Raw genomic sequence first — 14,236 nt, 5'->3', positions numbered from 1 at the left:
GATAGATATATAGATAGATAGATAGATAGATAGATAGAGAGAGAGAGAGAGAGAGAGAGAGAGAGAGAGAGAGAGAGAGAGAGAGAACAGAATGAAGATGGAATGAACAGGTAATTAACATTGACCTCGTGGTCATAGCCACTCGGACTTGGAACCTTAAAGTCTCTGTTGAGAATACCGGTCCGGTACATTTAATTGAAAAATGTTATGCATAATACACCCTTTTTTGCCTCGAGGTAGGCCCACTCACTAAGTGAAAACTGAATACAAATTCTACCTATTCTCACATTTGATGTATTGATCAATTGCAAAACTCACGTTCCTATCAACCCTTTAAAAAATGAGCCTGGGCCTGTTTTTGCCACCTTCAACTTATTTTAAAAGGCTAACATTTTCTTGCCGCTCAACTGCACGCATTCCCAGGAGGGGAATTAAATAACACATCACTACCCAGGTGATCCCAACCACCCACAAAATAACCAAATCACCCACAAAAGGTGAAACGACTGTCCAGGTGCGCAAGCGATGCATTAGATTATTCCACCTTCTACTGCCAACGTGCTGTTCCTAAATGGGGAAATGAAAACGTTAAAACTTTAATGATGTAGGGAAACTAGTCATACAATGCCCTCCTAAATAGGCCTACTCAAGCAAATGACGTTGAGTTGAAAAAAAAAATATGATGCAGAGAAACAAAACCAGGCTCTTTGCAGAAGACAATGCATTTTCATGTTCTCTAGTATGTGTGACGTTTGGTGAAAGTTTAGCTAATGTTTGTGATTGTGCTTCTTTGCAGAGTCCAGACATAGTATAACAGTATAACAACTTGGAAATGGGTTAGGAGGGAGGGTAGGAATGGTTATAAAAAATGCAAAAAAGCTGTTTCAGCCGTCTCTATAAAGAAAAAAATTCTTATAACCTCCTGGTTTTCGCGCTTCGGTTTCTTTTAAAAGTTCGTAGCCCTTACAAGACCAAAAACAAGATAATCAGTAAGGTAACAAAAGAGTTTTCACTTCAGGAGAAAGGTTCATAACTCATCATTTTCCCACAGGGACCTGATGGCACTGTCTGGAATTCTTGTGTTATTCTTGAGTCTCATCACACGAGACCTTATTCAAGCCTTGCCCTTCAACGTCACTGAAGATGGGGGGCAGGGGTTCACCGTCAGTATAGGCTCCACTGTGGTGAGTTGATTTCTTTCTTATTCTGTACTTGTTTGTTTGTTTGTTTGTTTGTGTGTGTGTGTTTGTGTGAGTACTTGTGTATATGTGAGGACCGTTTTTTAAATTTGTATATATGCGATGAGATAGAGATAAATAGATTTAGGGAGAGAGAGAGAGAGAGAGAGAGAGAGAGAGAGAGAGAGAGAGAGAGAGAGCAACCCCCAAATAAAACAAAACAAAGCAAAAAAAGAAACAAAAACAAAACAAAAACAAAAACAAAAACAAAGACAAAACCAATGAACCCCCCCCCAAAACAAAACAAAACAACAACAAACAAACCCGGTAGCCCCGACCATGTGTTTGGAGCTACCTCTATTAAATGCATCTTTTTGGAATAGGGACGATTGACAACCTTCTAAAGACAATGGGCGAATGGCAGAAGACAGCTTTAACTATAACAAATCATAAATTTACCTTTTTGGTCTTATGACTTCTTCCCAGCACGGTCCGAGACTGTCTAGCTTATGATCATATCGTGAAGGTGTATTTCGTTTTCACAAGGAACATATTTTTTCGATGCAAAATGATTTCTGAAATTCATTGGAGGATCATTCTTTTCTCTCCCAGGACAAAGAAATTTCGCAGTATGGACACTCGTGGTCATTTGTGTAATGGCGATTGTCTTGTACAGGTAGTCGTAAGAGCAAATTCAACTCTTTTTTCACAAATGATTTTGCGTTTGTAAACATAACAGTAGAAACAAAACGTCTCCATCAGGTGGAACTGTCACTGGCACCGGCCAACGGACAGCCTCTGGCGCTGGACATAGCGAAGAGCTCTGAAGATTTTGACCGGATCTGGTTCCGCCTTGTGGCCCAGCCTGGCGAGGAGGTGTACGGAGGCGGAGAGCAGTTCTCTTACTTCAACCTGCGGCACAGGGACGCCAAGGGAGAGAATGTCTTCCCGATCTGGACACGGGAACAAGGTAAACTAACACTTCAAGTTTAGTTTCAGTTAAAGTTTTACGGCACTTGCGACACAATAAGATCATATTATTGTGCCGAAGATTGGAGATGTTTTAGAAGAGTAACAAACACAAAAATGAAGGAGGGGAGATAAGGACAAGAGATGTAAGATAGGAAAGAAGGAGCAAACCACACCAGAGCACCCGCCAACCACCCACAAAAATTAACACTAATAGTAGTTACTATTGAAGGGTTCAACGGAAAAAAACCCAAGCGTTATCACAAACTGGAAATCGCGAGGGTGTCAATTTTAAAAGTTTGTAGCCTCATAACTTTATTTCTGTTTGACTGCTAGGTTCACTGTTTTTGTTGGTTGACTGGAAAGTAAAACATTAGTAATCAACTAACAGTTGAACAGAAATGCAGTTATGAATCTATGAGCTCTTAAAATTGATACCTTCACAAATTCTAGTTTGTGCTAACAGTGCGATTTTCCAGTGGGCCCCACCCCACATTTGTATCATGTTGTTCTCAGGCAGAACAAACGTAAGGTTGTGCCCCCCCCCCCCCCAAACACACACACACACCATCGCCATTTCGAACGTGATTGACCTAGCGTGCAGGACCACGGTCATCGTTGAGGTTGCCGTTTTGTTTTTTATTATGATGGGTGGTTGGCTGGTGCTCTGGTATGGTTTGCTCATTTTTTTTCTATAAAACATAATAATGCATGTATACTGTTTTGTCTTTATCTCTCCTCCTTTTCTCTGTATTCTACTCTCCTGTAACACATCTAATCTTCCACACTTACATGACCTATTTGTGTAATAAGTTCTGTAAAACATTTACTAATTTTTTTTTAAAGCTGTGCCATTTATAGGAATCGGAAATAGCGTGCTGTGATCGTCGTGATGCTCAAATGCGGAAGGGTGGGGGGGGATAGTGTGTGTGTGTGTGTGTGTGTGTGTGTGTGTGTGTGTGTGTGTGTGTGTGTGTGTGTGCGTGCGCGCGCGTGTACGGGTGCGTATGTATGAGTGTTTGTGTGTGTGTATGTGCGTGTGTGCGCGTATGTGTAAATGTTTGTGTGTATGTGTGAGTGTTTGTGTGTGTGTGTGTGAGTGTTTGTGTGTGTGTGGCGTGCGCGCGCGCGCGCGTGTTTGTGTGTGTGTGTGTGTGTGTGTGTGTGTGTGTGTGTGTGTGTGTGTGTGTGTGTGTGTGTGTGTGTGTGTGTGTGTGTGTGTGTGTGTCTCGGGGTGTATACTATTTAACTCTTCAGCTATCATACACACCGTTAGCTCAACTGGTACTATGCTGAATCATGGAGGGAGCTGACAGTAATTGAATCTTAACCTGAAATTCTTGGTCCTATTTATTTGCCTGAGGAGTTTTCATGATTCAATAGCTCTTCATCTACTTTTCTGGGACATGTGTCCTCTAAAATAGTACAACCTTACTGAACTATATCAAAAGGACCGTTAAAATCCATGGTATTTGTACTTGTATGGGTTATGCTGCTTTTTCTGTTTCTTTATTTTCTGCCTTTGGACACTGCGATTCCTGTCAAATTAAACAGTTTCTTTTTTTTTTTTTAGCATGGGTCAAGTATGGTCGGCTTTCAGTTGCTTTTCGAGAGATAACACTCAGTCGCAAGCTGGAGACAATATATTTTTTGCAAGACACACATAACGAAAAAGAAATTTGAAAAATATTTTTTAAACTAAGAAAAAGTTCGTTTTACCACTAGCCTACTATTCATAAATAGTGCAAACTATGCTTGTTATTAACCTGAATTACGTACTTTGGACATACAACTTAACGACCCCGCTATTGCTAGACGCACTTATGTTCTTTTCTCAAACCCAAAACCGAAAAAAAACCCCAAACGAAAAGCAACTAGAACTTTGAGGAACAAACATTTATTATTGTACAGCATCGTAATTTCATAACATACATAATTTTTCAATATGGCACCAACCTGATATACACATATGAAAATCGCTGCATTTAAAAAAAAAGAAGAAAAAGCTTCTGAATGTGATGTATAGTGGTGGAGGCAGACACACGTCGTACCACAATGAAATGGTGATAAGATATACACTGCATTAGCTCATGATTATTTTTCACTATATTTATTCTTTTAATATGTTTCTCTGAAGCGTGCGTTATAACCTTTTGCTTACAGAACCCCGCTATGGGCTGTACATTATGGCCTCAGGCTTGCACTCTGAAAACCATTATTTTTGAAAAACAAGACATCAGAAATTAAGGGATTTAGGTGCACCTTTAAATTATTCAAAGGATGTTAATATTCTATATTGCACAAAACAAGCCCAATACTTATATGTCAAGAGCACTCGCAATCAAATTATTTAGACAGTTGTATACTCCAAATCATTGACGAGGACTGCATCAGGGACCTTATATAAATCCTCAACAGGAGTCTGTGGAACGGACAGATACCAAATGATTGGTCGGACAGCCACTTAGTACCACTCCCCAGGTCTGACAAGGACCAGAGTAAGATAATTGCTTATCGAGTATTCACGATGCAAAATTGCGTGAGCAAGATCTTAGAAAAGGAATTTGGGTACTCGATCACGAAGGAACTAGAAAAGGAAGAGGCTCTTCCAGCGACTCTGAGTAGCTACAGAAAGGGGAAGGAAAGGTGGATGAATGCTGCTGTCCTTGCATCAGATGTTTATGACGGGTTTGAAAGAGGAGACGAGACTCTGATAGCAGCGCTTGACATTTAGGATGCTTGCAATAGGGTTGAGTACGATATCCTTTTGAGAACAATGATCAACCTGATGATTAGCTCCCAGCTCGTGATATGGGTAGGTGAGGCATTGATGAAGAGGAGAGTTGCAATGCGGCAGGGAAACTAGACGTCGGACACCAGAAGCATCACACCGTGGTTGCCACAGGGATCATCACTCTCACCAGTGTTATTCAACATATACACAGCTTGGATCACTTCTGGACAACTGGAAGACCCAGGGCGTGTGCTGAGCTTTGCGGATGATGTCCTTGCATACAGACAGGGTAAGGACCGGCAAGAAACAGCTAAGGCGGTGCAACAGGAGCTGGATCGAATTGGTTAATGGTGTGTAGACCACAACGACAAACTCCACCCCGACAAGGCCTGTGTGCTGTGGTGCTCGCTGAACAATCAAACGGTGAAAGCAGAGATGCTCACAGTCACCATCAACGACATGGTTCTGAAGCGTGTGCACTCACTGACGTATCTTGGCATCACCTTTGACATATCACTCTCGGGTAAAGATCAAATAACCAGGATCGTCACAAGAGCCAGAAAAGGTCTGACTGCACTGAAAACCATGGCGTGTAGCAGAATGCCACAAAGAATTTTAGCCATACTATACCAGACTCTTGTGCTGTCTATGATAGACTATGGTCTAGGTCTCCTCACCTTGTCGAACGTCGCAGCTGAAACACCTTTAAAACATTAAAAAACAAAGGTATGCGGACTGTTTTTGGGTGCACACGAGATACATCCTGCGAGGCTATGCGTTATCTCATGGACCTCCCAGCCATGGTAGAACGTCACAAGACTGCTCAGGTGAAAGCGTATTTGGGAGTCAGCGCCGACGATCAGCACCCACTGCATGACAAAGTGCGAAGAACTGTACGCATGCGTCTGCTTAGAGGGACTGAATGGTTGAATGAGGCAGCGACGACTTTGGCTAAATACTGTGAAGTGCAAGACATCCGAAGGGGCAGCTCTTGGGCCAGCGTCACTGACACACCTGGGCAAAAAACTCGAGTGGTAGCAACTTAAAGCAGAGAATGTCGTGAGTGGCTAGAAGGAGCTGCCAACGCCGAGGTAGAGACGCTGATAGAGGAGAACAGTGCAAAGGGCGACGTAGTAATCTTCACAGATGGATCAGTACAGAGTGGTGTGAAATCTGAATGGGCTTTCAGCGCCCGTGTAAACGGGGTCATACAGAGAGAGCTGTCAGACACCACTAGTATAACCACGTCCAGCATGTGCATGGAGATAAAAGCCATCACAGAAGCCCTTAACTGGATTAAAACGACGGAGTAGCCGTCTGCCATCCTCGTCACCGACTCGATTACTCTCGAAAAAGTGAAGAAACACATGATGTATGCAGACTGGCGAGAGGCAATACAAAGCAGCAGACTCACAAGGATTGTATGGATCTTTAGCCCTGGTCATTCAGGAGTTCAAGGCAATGATAAACTAGCCAGCCAGGCTGAGATGAGCGACACCATGCAATTAGATCCACCAACAGTCATGGCAGCAGTGACAGCATAGTTCAACGACCACAGAGATGATGAAGGCATCACTTCACTCACAGTGGATAGACTAAGGGAAGCTGGTGTTTCAAGAGGGTCGGGAAGAGACAACAACCTGCCTGGAAAAGCCAGAAGAATATCCAACCAGCTGTTAACTGGCACAATCAGCAGCCAGACCCTTTCATGGATCCTGGAAAGGAAGGAGGAGCAGCTATGGCACTGTGCTGCTTGCAATGATGCCTATTCTCGAACTAAGTAAAGTAAATACTCCAAACCAAATTCTGCCCCAAAATAGTCCAAAGCAATATTTCTAGCGGTTTGAGTCCTTGACCAGCAACTTGGACACATCTAATGTAACAACTTATTTAAATAAGTCGATCCATAACGTTCATATTTTGTATCGACGTGTGTCTTTCCGACAATGTGCAGTTACCCCTGCCCCATGTTCCACCCTCCCTCCTTTTTCGAAGACAAAAAAGCATGCAAAAAAACCCTCCCTAAAAATCAATAACAAAAACCCCCTAAAAACTCCTCTCTTTCTCTTGTTATCTGTCTCCCTCTTTTCTTTATCCAAAATGATTCATTTCGTCTCTTTGAGCGTGCCATTGCGATTCCCGAGGCGAACCTCCCCTCGATTCACTATTATGCTTTTGTGTTACTTAGAATCTATAAGAGCCCGAACAGATCAGATACACACAAGTAATCCTGTGGACGCCATACTTGCGCCAGCGGTAGAAATAAGGAAGAAGGAAGTGGAGAAACCTGATTTGGGGGTAAGGAAATTGGGGAATGCTGGAGTGTCGGGTTTTTGAGAATTATGTTGGTTGGATTGCATAGAAGGGTGGGGTGGGGTGAAAAAAAAGGGGTGGGGGGTGGGGAGAGATAAAGGGAGACGAAGGTGGTTGGATGGGCAGAGCATTGGAAAAAAGGGTCGGGGAGGGTTGAGATTCACTGTGGGTTTTCAATGTTTTCCATCTTTTCGTCGTGGAAGCAGAGCCTGATTCCTTTGACGCTGTCTGCACTTGACCTCTCACCTTCCGCCTCTGGGCCTGTGAGCAGGTATGACGCGCTCAGGTCTGAAGTCTCACTTGGAGTGTTGCTTGGCCCGTCGACTCGCGTCATGGAGTCGCACGTCTTTCCCACTGTCTCCTGCACCTGTACCAATGACAATGGCAATGACTATAACAATGACAATGACTATGACTATGACAATGACAATGACAATGGCAATCTTTATTCATATCTCAGGGAAAAATGTGTTTTGGTTGTTAACAATGTCACTGGGTGTTATAAACGTTAAGTGCACTCACCCATACACACTACAAGACAGGCCATTAATAAATAGATGTTTACTTGCTGAAACATCCCCGCTCAGTAAGTATTCAATCTCTCTCTCTCTGTCTCTCTCTCTCTCTCTCTCTTTCTCTCTCTCTCTTTCTCTCTCTCTCTCTCTCTCTCTCTCTCTCTCTCTCTCTCTCTCTCCTGTGTATTTCATTTGTGCTCAGCAACTTGTACCACAGTGTAAAGTTACAGGATTGCAGAATACAGTCATGTACATGTGAAGATTGATCTAATGTCTTTCCCTCGTCGCAAGCACTAAGCAATCCCTTTAATGTTATATTTTAGCTGATTTTTGGACGAGTCAGCACGGTCACGGCTTAATTGTGCTAAGGATCGGTGGAGACAAAGATATCATTGAAAAGAATTAGAAGGATTAGGCCACACTAAAAAGAATACTAACCACCCTCCCTCACCCGCATATTCATCAGGAAAATATTAGACGCATGCTATCAAAATAAGTAACTTTTGGGATTATGCCGATAGCCACATGGACATAGAGAGAGGCTACGTCAAATTTACAGGTTAAGTTTTAAGTTTGTAGGCATATAATTAATAAGGAGGCCAGTGAAATGATAAAAGACATGTTAAACTTGAAGAAAATAACATTTGTCGAAACGCTACAAATTTGAGGTCTGCGTCGATTTTTGGCCGATATCTCCATTCGCGGATTGCGAGAAGTAACTCATGTTGTCAACGCGCATCGTTTTATTTTTCCGAAGCCTAGAACGCGACACTTGCCAGTTGGTCATGACAATCATAATTGAACATGAAACAGTGAGAGTTTCAGTAGCGGAGAGGCAAATGGCCTCTAAATGATATGCAGTCATACAGTGCTAAGAAAAAAGTAACAAATATAAAGACAATACAGCCACACAGGAACAGATTGCTGTCCTTCCTCTGGTGTTGCGACTGATAATGCAAACAGACTATATCTTTAACATAGGTCGACGAGTGTGTGTGTGTGTGTGTGTGTGTGTGTGTGTGTGTGTGTGTGTGTGTGTGTGTGTGTGTGTGTGTGTGTGTGTGTGTGTGTGTGTGTGTGTGTGTGTGCGTGCGCGCGCGCGTGTGGGAAGGGGGGGGGGGGTCCGCGTGAATTTGTGCGTAATAGCGCTCACTTGCGTGCGTGTGTTTTTCGTGTGTTTTCTGCGACTTCTGGACGGACCGAGGATAGGCCTATGTTCGTTACATTTTTCTTCTCCCGAAAGGGGTGTTTCCTTCAAGGACACTAAGTCGCTTGTCATCTCAAAAACCTCAAACACACTGTCTTTTTTGGGAGACCGCTATCTAGAAGCTACAAAGGGAACATTTCAGATCTTAAAAGTACAGCCGGAAGGTGATAAGCAATCTAAACTTCTGATAAAATACAACCACGTCTGTTAAAAAAACTGAACTCTACTACAACTTAAAAAGACTAGTTTTTTTTCTTTACGAAAAAAAAAAAGAAAGTTTAAGCTTGGTTCAGCGTTCTGGCAGAGTAGGACCTAAGTTTTATAGATACTTTTAAAAAAGTTTAATGAACTCCCAGCTTTTGGTATCTTTACAATGAAAGTCTAAAGTTTCTTATCTCTTAGGCTATGTGGCCACAAGCCGAAGAAAGGAATACAGGTCAATAACCGAAAAATTACGCAATAGGCAAATATAACGTGTGCCAGTTTTAACTGACTTTCAGAAAGGTTAACGTATTGGACGCAAAGTCATACACCTCTAGTTGCTTATGAAGCCATGCAAAACTGCTGCACCTAATTTTGATTTCTAAAGACCAGGAACAGTGTCAGAAGACATTTTGCAAAATTAGTAAACAGATAAATGAATAGTCTAAAAAGGTAAGCACAAAGTCGTGCATTGCGTGTAAAATTATACCAGACGAGGACACAACTGCTGTGTTTGAGCGAGCACATGCACACTAACACGAACACGCATGTACGAGGGCTGTCCCACGGAAAACCGGAAAAGGTCCATAAAAGCAACAATCTGTGTCCTGTTATAATAAAAATGTAACACATCATACCTCAATATGTGCTTTATTTCTCAATGTAATCACCATCCCGCTGGACGTATTTTTCCCCTCGCTGGATCAGGGAGAAGATATGCACCCTGAAGAATTTTACGTCAAGGGATTTCAACCAATCTTTCACGGCTTCCACGAGGTCTTCGTCGTCAGTGAATCGCTGTCCAGAAATATGGCGTTTCATTGGTCCGAAAAGGTGATAATCTGACAGGGCCAAGTCAGGACTATGAGGGGAGTGTGGTAGAACTTACCAGCAGAATCTTTGGATCCAGTCTTTCGTGGCGTTTGTGTTGTGTGGCATTGCGTTGTCATGCTGCAAAATGACCCCGCTGGACAACCGGCCTGGTCTTTTTCGGCGCACAACCTCTCTCAACTTATCAAGAGTCTGGCAGTATCTGTTAGCATTAACAGTTTGTCCTGGTTCCAGAATGTCAAAAGGCAGAACACCCTTAGCACCCCAGAAACCCGTGGCTATGAGTTTCTTCACCGATGGCTGAACTTTAAACTTTTTCGCGGGAGGTGAAGACGTGTGCTTTAAAACCATTGAATCCCTCTTCGTCTCAGGGGTCATGTGGTGTATCCAAGTCTCATCACCTGTAATAATGCTTCTCAGGAATGCTTCATCGTATTGTTGGAGGTCTCTAGATGCGTTCATGACTCCCGTGGCAGCTTGGCGACAACGATTCAACAAAGTCTGAGACACTTCAACACGTTGCGTCTTGTGGTCAGCTGTCAGCTCTGTTGGGAACCATCGAGCAGACATCTTTTGATAGTGCAGCTCTTCAAACACTATCCTATGGACAGTTGACTTTGAAATGTTTAGCGACTCGGAAATTTCGCGAATTTGTAGGCGCCTGTCTGTTTGAATGAGTTTGTTAACGCGACTCTTGTTGATGTTGTCCTCAGTCTTGGCAGAAAACAAGGTCCTGCATGAATTTGTCATTGACATCCGTATGCCCGGTTTTGAATTTACTGCACCACTCATATATCTGTGACTTTGCCTTTACTTTCTCCCCGTAAACTGACTTTATTCCAGTGTGTATTTCTAGAGGTTTGATACCTTTTTTGCGGTCAGAAACTGAATGACAGACCTCACTTTTACCCTTGACCAATTTTCCAAGGGGGTAGCCATCTTTGGAGAACTGCTGTGTTCGTTTGGTTTGTGCGATGCTCATGGTGCTCAATTGGGAAATTCCTAAATGATTGTTTTACAAATATGCGTTTACAGAATGTGAAAATATTGAATAGTTTTCAAATTATAGCCAAATTCCGGTTTTCCGTGGGACAGCCCTCGTACATTCATACCATGGTTACACACTCGCACGCTCATATAGACGCACACACACAGACAGACACACGCTCACGCACACACTCAGAAACACACACACACACTGACACATTGACACACACACACACACACACACACACACACACTCTCTCTCTCTCTCTCTCTCTCTCTCTCACACACACACACACACACACACACACACACACATCGCCAAAACTTTAACAGCAAGTCAAGAAGTTATTCATAGCTTGTACAAAATTAAAATATTTGGCAAAAATGACAAGACACACTTTACAATAGGATTCAAACAAAAAGGCAAGCAAGCATGCAAGCAAGGAAGCAAGCAAGCAAGCAAGCAAGCAAGCAATCAGCCAACCAACCAACCATCCAACCAACAAACCATTACCAACCAACCAACCAACCAACCAACCAACCAACCAACCAGCCAACCAACCAACCAGCCAACCAACCAACCAGCCAACCAACCAGCCAACCAACCAACCAACCAACCAGCCAACCAACGAACCAAACAAACAAACAGACAAAGACACTGCTGTGCATACTCGGACTTTAATATCCGTGCCGTCCTGTTCCCCCGTGTGGGCGTTTTCCTCCGGTGAAAAAGCGTCGGTCACCTCGTTGACGATCTGCTTGAGCTGTCCGGCGCCGTGCATGTGAATGATCTCTAGATAGCCGCCCACACACTTGTTCTGTGCGAAGAGCAAAGGGAGCTCTAGCTTGTCCCGCCCGGACGCTTTGAGGAGAAAATCTAGGGCCTGAGGAGGACATGTAGGCAACAGTCCAAAGTATCTGAGACGGCCATCTATTGTCGAGGAGAAAAGTGGCCGTCTTAGGCTAGGGACACGCTGACACGGACAGGGACAGCCAGTTACTGTCACAGCAACACATCAAAAAGCGTGCACGCCAAAACCGCTCATGATTTCTTTTAAAACACACCAACCCGGCTATGTTGAACACGGACAGGCACAGACAGCAGCAGCCAGCGACAGTCAGGACAATTCGAAAAGTGCGTGCACTACTTCTCCTGTCTGTCTGTTTCAAGGGAGTTAAATAAAGATACGATCACAGTGATTGTTCTTGTCAAGATGGAGGATTTTGAAGAGAAACTGATCATTGCGGTGCAAGAAAAGCCAGCAATTTATGAGTATCCTAGTATTTAAGTGGCAGGATAGAATACAAAATTAAGAGCTGTGGGAAATGACAGGACAAAAGAATATAATATATAGAAGTAGAAATAGGACTTAAAAAGTGGCGATGCGGAAACATCACAAGACAGTTGCTGCAGTGGAACCCACAGGGAGCACGAGGCAGGGGTAGGCCATGGGAATCATGGAGATGTGTGGAAAGGGACATGAGAGAGATGAAGCTCACTTGGAATGAGCTAGGAAGGATGGCCCAGGACAGAGATAAATGGAAGGAGCCTGTATGTGGCCTATACCCTGCCAGGGGTGAAAGGCATTGATGATGATGATGTAATCGTGTCGCAAAAAATACAGTTCAGCAGCAAGAAAACAAGTACACGACCTGATTTTCGTGTAAGAAAAGATTTTGAAAACCATAGGCAAATCAAGTTCCAAATTCGCAACTTACAACAGCAGACATGTCTACAAAATAACTTACTGACAGAGGGCCCACTAAAATTACCCTAGAGGCAAATCCAAAAGCAAAAGTACTGTAGTAGCGTGTTATTGTTGAACATAATTTGGTATAATCATTTACGCACCTAAAATGCACTTTTACCAAAAAACTACTTGTAAAGTCTCTTGCTGCCTGTTTGAATGTGACCACATTTCCCTGTGCCTGTCCGTCCCTGTGCGACAGCAAGTAGCTGTCCCTGTCTGTCCGTGTCACCGTGTTCGTACCCTTACGCAGTGTCATTGTTATTACGTTCTGGCCATGTTTATAACCTGACGAATAATTATAAAAACGTGCTCACAAACAAACGCAAGACTTTTGTGAGAATGGGTAATGAATGAAGTGTTTAGATACTAACGAGTGGACCACGTTACGACATAAAATGCGTTACATCATAGTTGGCCAATTCGTTTCAAGTTATTGATCTACACTCCTGACAATTACCAATGTATAGTGTGAAAAATACGCAAAGGAGGAAATGGGCACGGGTCTTTTGTACAGGTGATTGTCTTATAAAGGTGGTGGTTCGAGCAGGTTCGACGTGTACTTATTTTTATGAAAGAATATGCACCGACGACGTGTGGCCACATAAAACGTTTTGCCAACGCCATAATATTTGTGTAGAGGAAATGTCCAGACCCTGTGGAGAAACCAAAGACTTATAAAATAACACCCTAGATCGTGCACTGTCATGGTAGACGCTCTTTGCTCCCTATAAAAACTTCGTTGCGAAACTTGCACACCGTAGGCGCCCTCATCACGAAAACTCCCCACTCCATTCTCACGATAGCTTTGTAAGCGCGACGTTTCTCTCTTCCTCCTCCCCCCCCCCCTTTTTGCCCTGAAGTTGGCTCTGAATTGAGTCAAATGATGCGCTCCATTATAGTGAATCAGAATTACGTACACAGTCTTGGATATTATAATACAAGTCTATGGGCGACACAAACAGAACACTGTGTCAGACTGAAAATGCCCAAGCCTATTGAGCCATCGATCTATACGATATCTACAGAGCGAACTTGACTGAGTCTAGCAGTACAAGCAGGTAGTTAAATTTCAGTACATCTCGTCACCTCGACAGGGTTATGCTTTTCGTTCCGACTGGTTTTTCACTACCCTTGCAAAGTCAATGTGCGACGTCGATAGTCTAGTAGTTCGGACTCGTAATCATGAGATTGCAGGTTGGGGGTTCGATGCTCTGCTCAGCTCGACGTTGTGCCTTTGGAAAAAAGCTTTTTACATGGATTTTGCCATATGTCTCGGTCCTATTGCATTTGGACGTTAAATTCGGAGGATCCGCCTCTTAAATGACCTTGCAGTGTTGCAAGAGGTATTGAATTTACGCATTTTCTTTTATATTGAAAGTCTATTACTCTATGTTAATCTTGCCTCTTACATCTTGAGGGAACAATCCCGACCCAAAACCTGGGAATCAGAGAATCTGCAAAAAACACCCTGGAAAAGATTTCTGTGATGTCATGTGAAAAAGGCCAAAACACAATTCAATATCGAAAGGAAATAATAATAATAATAATAA

General features: G+C 43.1%; 2 protein-coding genes across 2 annotated transcripts in view; one reads left to right on the top strand and one right to left on the bottom strand.

Moving 5' to 3' along the window:
* Positions 1-1,809: 1,809 nt before the first annotated feature.
* LOC101862503 (sulfoquinovosidase) overlaps positions 1,810-14,236 on the top strand; it is a gene marked incomplete in the record, with an annotated part of 31,311 nt that continues 18,884 nt past the window's right edge. The window contains 2 exon segments of the mRNA XM_013082729.2: positions 1,810-1,854; positions 1,941-2,148. Coding sequence (XP_012938183.1) covers positions 1,810-1,854; positions 1,941-2,148 — 253 coding nt within the window.
* Positions 4,040-12,185, bottom strand: LOC101862729. The gene is made up of 2 exons (XM_013082736.2): positions 11,607-12,185; positions 4,040-7,561 (listed from the first exon to the last, which is right to left on the bottom strand). Exons 1-2 carry the CDS (start codon positions 11,715-11,717, stop codon positions 7,355-7,357), a joined length of 318 nt encoding a protein of 105 aa, XP_012938190.1. The 5' UTR covers positions 11,718-12,185; the 3' UTR covers positions 4,040-7,354.

Source organism: Aplysia californica, unplaced genomic scaffold (genome assembly GCF_000002075.1).
Source record: "Aplysia californica isolate F4 #8 unplaced genomic scaffold, AplCal3.0 scaffold00191, whole genome shotgun sequence".
In the NCBI taxonomy this organism is placed as follows: Eukaryota; Metazoa; Mollusca; class Gastropoda; order Aplysiida; family Aplysiidae; genus Aplysia; species Aplysia californica.
This window is presented reverse-complemented; position numbering and strand designations above follow the sequence as displayed.